This window comes from Trachymyrmex cornetzi, unplaced genomic scaffold (genome assembly GCF_001594075.2).
Source record: "Trachymyrmex cornetzi isolate Tcor2-1 unplaced genomic scaffold, Tcor1.1 scaffold26, whole genome shotgun sequence".
In the NCBI taxonomy this organism is placed as follows: Eukaryota; Metazoa; Arthropoda; class Insecta; order Hymenoptera; family Formicidae; genus Trachymyrmex; species Trachymyrmex cornetzi.
The window spans coordinates 1,073,304-1,083,484 of NW_017297270.1; the positions used below are offsets into that span (position 1 = coordinate 1,073,304).

The window sequence follows — 10,181 nt, forward strand, 5'->3', positions numbered from 1 at the left end:
CGCGTACGGTCGCAATGCCGCGTATCCATCTACCCGATGTATATCCGAGAATGTACCTCGTGATTTCGTCCCGATAACACGATTACGATCCTCTCTTCGTCCTCTTTCTCCACCCCCGCGAATCGACGGCGAGAAGGGAAAGTAGGGAAGGAGAGGAGCGGGAAGAGGGAACGTAGGGATGGAAACGTGGCGCGGCGCCACCCTCTCTCCCTTTCCTCTTCCTATACGACTATATGACTATACGACTATACGCATCCCGCTGCCCCCGAGCCCGACAGCCGACAGCCGACAGAGTAGCTTCGCTCGCTCTGATCCCTCGCAATTATTTCCTATTATCTAGGTATTAGGATTCACCCCAACTGGAAGCACGACGTGCCCCGCAGGCGCCTCACCGCCCGCCCGACACGCGCACGCTCGTTGGAAAATCTCTACCGTTCCCTGTAATATCGTCTCTTTTCTTAACAGCCACTTGCCGATCTTGCCGATCTAATGTCATCGCAACAGGTAGCAAAAATCCCGCGATTGTTTCGCAATCACGCGAAATCCACCAGTTAACTCGTGTTCGATTCTCGTAATTACGGGTCATATCTAATCCGAGAAAGTTATCCGAAATAATTACATCTTAGAAGAAAATAAAGCCCGATCAAAGTAGTTTTCTCTACTAATTGACAATTCATACCTATTTGTTTATTTCTCCTTACAATTGCTTAGAAAATATTAAATAAATTTATATATACACTTCTAGCCAAAGGTTTGGAAATATTTTTTTTTAATTAGTATTTTTGAAATTATTTATTCAAATATTCAATAATGTACTTTTTAACAATAATTCTTCAAATAATAGTTATTTAAAAAATTATTATAAAAAACATCATGGATATTCAAATAAGTGATCCTAAAAATGTCAATTTTTTTAAAAGTGCTTTCATACTTTTGGCCTGGAGTGTACATAATAATTTCAAATATTATAATAAAGTGTAGAACAATTATTGATAATATGCAATGTGCAATTAATAATAGTACTTTTTAATTGGAGTATAAAAAAACATCCTAGATAATCGTTTACGCAAAAAAAACTAGGTTCCCGAATTAATTCGTCCTCTCAGCAAATTGGATACATCTTATTGAATGAGATTAAGATTGAGATTGAATTTTAATCCATAAAGGACACCTTCCTTTGGAGCTTAAAAAACACCTGTAAATGACACCTGCGTGCAAATTCTCGCACCAGGTGTTTTTAACATTTTATATCTTTTGAAAATCTAAATTAAAAACCTATGTTTTTCAATGTAAAATTTTCTAACCAATCGAGAGATTGGTAATATTGAACTTTCAAAAAAACAAAATGTTACTCATTCAAAAAGCAAAACTAATTTTGTCAAATGCACAAGTTGAAAATTTTTCTGGTACGAATTCGCACCCAGATGTCATTTATGGGTTAATCAATTAGAAGAAAGAAAACGATTATCATGTTTGATAAACTTTGCTTTGATCGATCAAATTCAATCTCAATCTCAATTCTAATTTCTAGTCCACTTGTAGTAATGGTAGTCAACGCGTTAACGAAGCGGATCTCGCGATTATTCCATCCCTCCCGCTGTCGACTCGATGCCTCATTAATTTTTGCGAAAATGTCTCCGAGTTATAGGCACCGAAATGTCACGCCGATCATTAACAAAACGATCGCGTAAAGAGACTCGATCGCCGTCCGCCGCGACCCACGACGCAATTAAATGTCAATGTCGACGCGCGCCACGCGGCCCGTAAAACGTCGTTATCGAGAGGCAACATCCTAATGTTTATTTCTACTAATTAATTTTAATCTCGGTTTAACTCACCCAACTCTTTATCTTTTACCAATCCCCGTTCTTATCAGTGTAGATTAACTTCAATTTTGGATTCAATTTGTTCTTAATCTTTTTCCAATTCTATTTGAATATAGAAAAAGATGAAGAATAAATTGAACTGAGATTAAAGTTTATCTACATTAGAGCACAAACGGGCATAATACATTTTAAATAAAATTAGAAAAAGATAAAGAATAAGTTACATCGAGATTAAAATTAATTTATTAAATTAATTTAATTACATTGATAGAAATGTCCATTTCTGCTAACTTAAGTTAAAACTTGCTTTAATTTATTCTTTATTTTTCTAGTTCTAAGATTTGGAAAAGGGTAAGTTGGAACGAGATAAAAGTTTATCTAAATTGCTGGAAACGGGCACAATTTTAAATAGGATTGTAGATTAACTTTAATTTCGGTTCAATTTACTCTTTAATTCTTTTATACCCAATTTCTTCACTTTCAGATAAGTTGGGAATAATTTCATTCAGAAGATATCTTCGTTGTAATTTGGGAGAAATCTCCTAGATAAAGTTATCTAGAGGTGAAGAAATTGGGCATTAGAGCTAGAAAAAAGATAAAAAGTTAGTAAACTCAAAATTAAAATTAAACTACATTGGTAGAAACGGGCATTAGGAAAAGATAAAGAGTAAGTTAAACCGAGATTAAAGTTAATCTAGATTAGTAGAAATGGACATAACTCGCGCGTCCTTCCGGTGTACAAAACATTTGATTTTCTCTCTCACTCTTCCTCGCCTCCAAAAAGTATATTACGCACTCAAAGTTTCAGAAAACTACCTGGGAAAAGATAAATCAAGGAGAAACAGAAGTGTACACATCATCACGTCAGAGCATGACAGTTTAATTCTCAACGAAAACCACGGCCTATTTTTTACACAGTTGACTATAAAAAGTAACAACAGACCAAATATCGTATTTATTTACCGTATTTCACTATAAAAAGTAGAGATTTCGGAACCGGCAAAAACTCCATTCCTTTCGTTTTTTTTTTGTTCCTCTCTTTATTACGTTACGCAAGCGGGAAAAATCCAGCGACGCTCCAGCAACGATATCGTTCTGCGTTGAATAGCGCGAATGATTTCAGTGACAGGTAAGTAAATACCGGTTAAAAACTTGCGCGAAGATGCTTTCTCTCCTCTCGGTCCTTCGAGCGGAGACAATCTCTGCCGAATTCCGTGTTCTCCGTTATGCGGCGAGCTTTAGCCTAAGGTAAATTCTCGGTAGATCCGGTCGTCGCGGGGATACCGGCGGGGATGGTATCCAGTAACCACGGACAAAGATCATCGATTCTTTTCTACGCGTGGCTGCCGTGATTCTGATAAAAGACAAGCGATGACGTCGTAACGCGTCTCAGCGATGCTGACGTTGGGCGGAATGCTGGCCGTGCTGATGGTGAAGGCTGACCGTAAGCGGATGCGGATGCGGATGCGGATGCGGATGCGGGTGAGAATGCGAATGCGAGTGCGGATGAATCGCCGGGTGGAGGATCCTCGGTGGCGTGCCGCGTCTTGAGAGAGATGACAGAGTGCCGGTACGCGTCGACGTCGGGGTCGAAACCGTCGACGTCGACGTCAAGGTCGGCGTTGGAGCCGGCGTAGGCGTAGGCGTAGGCGTAGGCGTCGGCGCCGGCGCCGGCATCGGAGTCGGCGTCGCCGTTGGCGTTGGCGTCGGCGACGGTGTTTCATCACCCAGCACGTCGATCTCGTCATCGTCCTCGTCGTCGGAGTCCGCGGGCGCGTCACTGCTCGCGCGCGACTCGCGCCCGCCGCTCAGCGAAAAGTCTACCGGACGTTCTGTCAACATCACCAAACAATCGTCGATTAGTCCTCCGGACATCACGTGTGTACGTGGTATGTGAGTGGTGGGTCTATTCGACCCACTCAATTGTATCCCTCCGGAGCTGACGGTGGCTCTAATTTCTCTCATCCACTCTTTCTCAACAATATCTAATCATTCTCTTATAGTTTTCTTTTGTCACATATCTGCAAATTTCGATTTATAGAACCGCCGACGATATATTCTGTACATCTGATGCAAAAAAGAAAAAAGGGAAATGATTAACCGAGTCAAAATGGCGGAACCACCATCGGCAGTTCGATACTAAATATATACTTGGTATTCAGATTTGTCCTCATTTTCTTGAAATTAATTAATATTTTTTAATTTACATATATAAATTAAATGAATCTTACAGAACCAGCAACTGTATTACAGATTTTGGAGTCAGCTCCGGAGGTTTAATATTTCCGTCGAATCGCGGTGAGATTGTCGGAGCAACCCTACAGGTCGTATCCGACGTTTGTAAGCGGAACGTAATTGTTGTAACGAATTTTCTTGGTCGCTTTCATTGTCAGTCTGCGTTATCGTGCCTCAAATATTTTCGCGACAATATAGGTACGAATTTCGTTTTTGCGTTTCCCTGTATTTGAATAAAAGTCGGAATCGCGGCACGCGCCGCTACGGCCTACGGTAGCCCTTAGCGGCGAGCACAATCGAGAATATAGGTCTGACCGAGCACTTAGCGGGTAATTGAGCAATTCTCTCGCCGAGAGACGTAAGCGGGTGTAAGCGGGAGTCGAAACGAGACGGCGAAGGAGGGAACGAATATCTCCCCGTCGCGCGTCAGACTTCCTTACGTAGCTCGCTCGAGTCTAAAGACGTTGAGGCGGTCTCCGTCTCCGTCTTCTGTGTGCCCTCCACCCTACTCACCCTCCTCTCGATACCTCCTTCTTGGTTGCTGCCAAGGAGACGTCTACGTAACTCGGTTAGCCCTTCCTACCGAACGAAGCCATCTTGTCTACCGAAGACGAACAACTTGACATATAGGATGCGAACGGTATGGACCAAACTATTTAAATCGCTCGAAATGTCTCCCGCCGTCTCGTTAAACGATCGCTTTTATATTCGTACGTTCATGAATACCGGGGTGGTCCGATGAGCGTATTCGCGAAAAAGAATTTCTTTTATATGTTATTGAAAACGGAAAAATAACGCGTAAATCGCTTAAGATAACGACACTACCGCGATCAATTTTTTTCTAAGAGAGATATTAATATAATGCGCAACACGTTATCGAAAATGAAAAATAACATGTAAATCGCTCGAGGCAGTGGCATCACGGCGAATTTTCTTCTAGGAAATTAATATAATACGCGTCCCCCTTTAACGAAGCAAATTGCTTGAAGCAACGACGCCACCGCGATGAATTTTCCACTAGAAAATTAATATAACACACGTTATGTTATCGAAAACGGAGAATAACATGTAAGTTGTTCGAAGCAGCGACACTATCAAACTTTCATCTAGGAAATTAAAACAATATACACTCTTTTTATTAAAAACGTAAAATAATACATAAATCGCTCGTGGCAACGAGATATTACAACAATTTTTTTCTAGGAAATTAACGCAACGTCCAAGCACATTATCGAAAACGAAAAATAACACATTAAGCAAGTCATTGGAAGTAAATGCGTTAAATTCTCGCCTGGGAAATTAATATAATGTGCACCCTGTTATCAAAAACGGAAAACAATATGTAAATTGTTCGAGGCGACGATACCATCGTGAAATTTTCCTCAAGGAAATTAACGTGACATCCAGCACGTTATCGGAAAGCAGAAAATAACAAATGAATAGAGGCAACATCACCGTGGCGAGTTTCCCTATTAGGAAATTAATGTAATGAGCATCTGTAAATATACGACGTCACCGGCGAACGATATTATGGTAATATATCTACGACGGAATGCAAACCATTACGCAGATACCGTTATAATGATTATAGTTCCTCGCAACGTAATCACGGTTACGGTCTGGCTAGTTACGCCGAACTTGCGTAATTTATTGTCAGCGGTATTTTGGTTGCATTATACAGATATCGCCCATTAGCGTGACAACAGGGAAGTATTTAACGACAACCGACGTTATAACGCGTCGTCCCGCGCCTCCTCGCTCTCCGCTTCGGCCAGATAACCGATAACTATGGCCGATTAATCTCGGTCCGCGTCGTGCCGATGTATCGACTTGCGATTGCGAAAACAGTTTGTTTAACTTTACGAACATTTTCATACGCGTATCCTTACGTAGCTGCCTATTAAACAAATACACGTGCCATTATCGTGTCACAACATACCCTGCTCCAAAGAGATTATACGTCTGACCAGAATCTACTTGCGAATCCGCCCCCTATTTTTTAGGGTAAAATTGGATAAAATGGCCACCTTAAGATGCAAAGAGCATACTTAAATTTTGGTTATCTTTAACGAACAATGTTATATTATGAAGATGGCAGTCTTATCCAAGTTTAGCCTAGATCTAGGTACGCGTATAATGTTTTTCTATCGTAACGGCACGGCGCGCAGCCATTCATGAGTTTCCCCGCTTATCTAGGACACGGCGTCATTAATCCAAGTTAATTAGCTCGCGGCGCGGGAATACTGCTCGCAGCTGTTTATCGAAAAGTCGATACGCGCATTTAATTTGTCGGTAATTAAGTTACGCGTTGCGGAAGCTACTCGATGCGAAATTCCGTAGATGCCGTAGATTGCGATGTCCTTTAAGCATTATCGTTCAATAGCGCGCCGTAAACGCCTCGTTACAGCCGTTCCAGATCCGTTTCTCTCTCCCTCGAAAATCACGCTCGTGACGTCGCACCGCATATAATGCAACGGGACCGATTTACATTTTCCCATCCGTCGAAGCAAAAGCGGCGAACGCGGAGAATGAGGTGGACTTGACTCACCAGCGGGCGACGTTACGGATATCGATTGCTGGCCTGAATTGGAATTGTTGCTGCCGCTTGTGTTCAGCTTCCTCAGCTGCTTCTTGTGCTTCATCCGTCGATTCTGGAACCATGTTTTCACTTGGGTCTCCGACAAGTGCAACGCCGCCGCCAGCTCTACTCTCTCGGGCGTGCTAAGATATCTCTGTACCTCGAACCTCGCTTCTAGACCTGCCAGCTGCTGATCACTGAATACCTGAAGCCGTAAGGAACCAAACTCTTATCTCCTACAATCGTGAGAGATAAGTGGAGGGAAAAGAAAAAAAAACAGTATAAATAAAAAAGTAAATACCTAACTAGAACGATAAGAAGGGAAAGAAATTAACAAACTAAGAATCGTTTATCCGACGTCAGATATATGCCTCATGTTGTAAATAGGTGCATGCAGCATTTACACGAGCTTGATTTATGTTTTGTCTCTGATTGATTTTAAAATCAACGATTTGATACGTAAAGAAGAGTTTCGTTAAACTATCTGATTTAGCTAGATACAGATCTAAAAATAATTTTATTGGAGTCACATTAAAATAATTATGCTATAAGCAAAATAATTATTCAAGCCGGTTGCTACAATGTTAAAACATTTTGCAGAATTATTGCTCATTACGCTTGAATTATATAAAATTGTGATGGACCGGCAAAATTATCTTCAAATCTGTATTTTGGTGTCTAAGTTTCTAGATAATTTGGAAAAATTTGTTTTTTGTTTCGTGTAGAAAATTTACTTAACGTTTACAGTTTACGAATGCAAAGTGTTATTCGTGCATGGAAAGAACGATTTTATTAAAGTATTAAAAAATTTAACTAGATACAGATTTGAAAATAATCTCGTTAGACTATCAAAATTATTATGTACAACACTCAAATATAATGAGCAATACTGATAAAAGTTTTAATATTTTAGCGACCAGCTTGAGCCACATTTTATATAATTATTTTAATAATCCAACAAAATTATTTTTAGATCTGTATTTAGCTTATAAATTTTTAGGTATTTTAGCCAAACTGCTCTTTTCGTAGGCGCGACGTCTCGATTTCTACTTTAGATGCAGACGCGTCGGCTCGCGTGAACGGGGTGAGAGAAGGGAATATCGAGGATGTACTCACGGTCCGAGCCTTCCGTCGTCGGCAATGCTTAAGAGCTGCTAGTTCCCCGACCCCTGGCACCACACCGACCCCCATGCCAGCGCTACCGAAGAGCGGACCCAAGAAGAAGGCCGCCGCGGCAGGTGGTGCCGCGGGATAACCGGGGAGCAAACTGGCGAACTGCTGATACTGATGGTGTTGCCCGTGGCCGGAGGTCGACGTCAAGTGCTGATGGTGCAGCTGATGATGATGGGTATGCGGAGTGACGGTGCCGCGGCTAAGGATATCCTCGATGAGGAACGATGTCCTGCTGGCGGAAGTTCCGTTTTGGCCTGGCTGAGCTTGTTGCTGCTGGCAGGTCGACTGCATCTTTTCTCGTTCGACACAACGTTGCGGCTACGACGGCGCGTACATGCCTCGATCGTCGCGGTTACATTCTCGCCCGGGTGTCTTGGCGCGACGCCAAGGTCGCGAAATCGAAGGGAGATCCTTGCCAGCCGCGACGATCCAAGACACGAACACAATTTCTCGTGCCAAAAGAGACGGCCAGGGCTAGAGATTCAACGAACTGCGTTTGGGTGTTTAAATGCCGATGCCGGTTCTTCTTTTTCTTAAACTCCCCTCTCTCAATATAAAGAGAGAGAGAAAGAGAGAGAGGACTGGCTCCAAACCTCCTAGTAATTGGACGTTTATTCGACCTCCGATACCGCGGTAAGATGGAATCTCGCGGTTCACTCTCGAAACTGATCACTTTTCTCCCGAAGTGCGTATCGCGATCGGCGACACCCTCGGCAAGTCGGTGACCACTTTAGCCCGACCTGGTTTCAACTAATCGGACGTCGTACGTTCCGCGAGTTTCTTCCCCGACGGAATCGTGATTGACGAATGATGGTCGCGGATCGTGCCATGGATCAGGTATGAATCGCGCGAGACGCCGTCTGTCGCTCACTGTCTTTCGCCGTCGTTGATCGAGACATCGTGCGAGGCGCGTATCGGTGAGCGCGTATCAGGGTGATTCAACGTTCAACCCCCCGCAACGGCGATGATCGGCGGCCCCTCCTGCCAGTTGGCGTACCGTGGAAGGGTAACGCTTGGATCCGAATGTATCCGAGTTTCGAGGCCGGCCTGACGTCCCGCATTGGCCGGCGTCGCGACGCTCACCGTCGCCCGGGTTGGTTCCGCGACGATCCCGGGGGCGGGTCTCGGCCACTCGTTTCCATGGACACGCGCTCGGGTATTCGTGAATCCAACGGCGTACGTCCCGCGCCGAGGAGGCGGCCGCGGCCGGAGGGCGCGCGGAAGGGCAGGAGGAACTCCGATCCTTCTGTATTCGGCATTCGCGATTTCTCCCCATTCTGTCGCACTCTCGCACGTAGATGTAATAATACAAAGTGCAAGCATGTATATGTAAGAGTACGCTTGCCCGGCTTGCCCGCTCGGCGTGGCCATCCGTTATACGTGCGCGACGCGCGACGATTCCTCGATGGGGTAAGAGTATTTCAAAACCATTTCTCTCCGTCTCTTTATCTCGTAGATAAGGCTCCATCATGTCGAAAGTGTCGATATATACTCGAGGGGACGACCGAAACCGATCGCTTTCTCGCGTATACCATCGTTACGATCGCAACGCTTCGGTTTAACTCCCGCATCCCTCATCGAAACATAGTCTCAGGTTCCTCGTACGACGCGCGGTACTCCACTCAACGACAGGCTGTATCGGTGTATCGAATCTTGGACGAGAGGACGAGCTGAAACGTGGGATTAAATTACTTAGCGGCTCGTGTATACGGGGCGCTTTCCAAATGGCGGTACAAGCGCGTGGCGTTTGACGAGATGACTATGTCATATATTATCTTTGTACCTGAACGATAAACACGTAGTAGATCCGAAAATGTGTGATGTGTAATGAATTAAAAGCAGCTAGACGTTAGAGGTGGACGTTGACTGAGCTTAGAAAATTGTTTGGTGAGATAAGCGTAACGTTTTTTTCCATATATGAAGGTAGCATAAATATCTTAAGAAAAAGAAGAAGAGAGAGAGAGAGAGAGAAAGAGAGAAAGGAAAGAGATGAGAGAAATATCTTACACTTTAACGGTCTTAATTATCGTTAATCTCTCGAATCTCGGCTTTTCGCATATCTCGACGATATCTCTCTTTCCGCAGGCGTGACGACGCGACGGCCGGCTATGATTAGGGTCGAGGGACGCGTGCCGACATTTAGACGGGGTTGCTTCTGCGATTATTGAGTAAATTAACGTCACGGTAATTGCGTTACCGGCGCGTGTCCATCCGTCCGTGTGCGTCCGCCCGCTGCACATCGCTCGGCGTCGCCCGGCGTCGCTCGGCGTCGCGCAACCCTCGCCCTCCATCCCTCGCACCCTCCGCGCATTTGCGCCAAGAGAGAAGGAGAGAGAGAGAGAGAGAGAGAGAGAGAGAGAGAGAGAGAG

At 44.0% G+C, this 10,181-nt stretch overlaps 1 protein-coding gene across 1 annotated transcript; it reads right to left on the minus strand.

The window, feature by feature from the left end:
• Positions 1-2,859: 2,859 nt before the first annotated feature.
• On the minus strand, positions 2,860-8,251 carry bsh (brain-specific homeobox). Its single transcript, XM_018508311.1, has 3 exons — positions 7,756-8,251; positions 6,610-6,844; positions 2,860-3,658 (listed from the first exon to the last, which is right to left on the minus strand). The coding sequence occupies exons 1-3, from the start codon at positions 8,101-8,103 to the stop codon at positions 3,216-3,218; spliced, it is 1,026 nt and encodes a 341-aa protein (XP_018363813.1). The 5' UTR covers positions 8,104-8,251; the 3' UTR covers positions 2,860-3,215.
• Between the last annotated feature and the right edge of the window lie 1,930 nt (positions 8,252-10,181).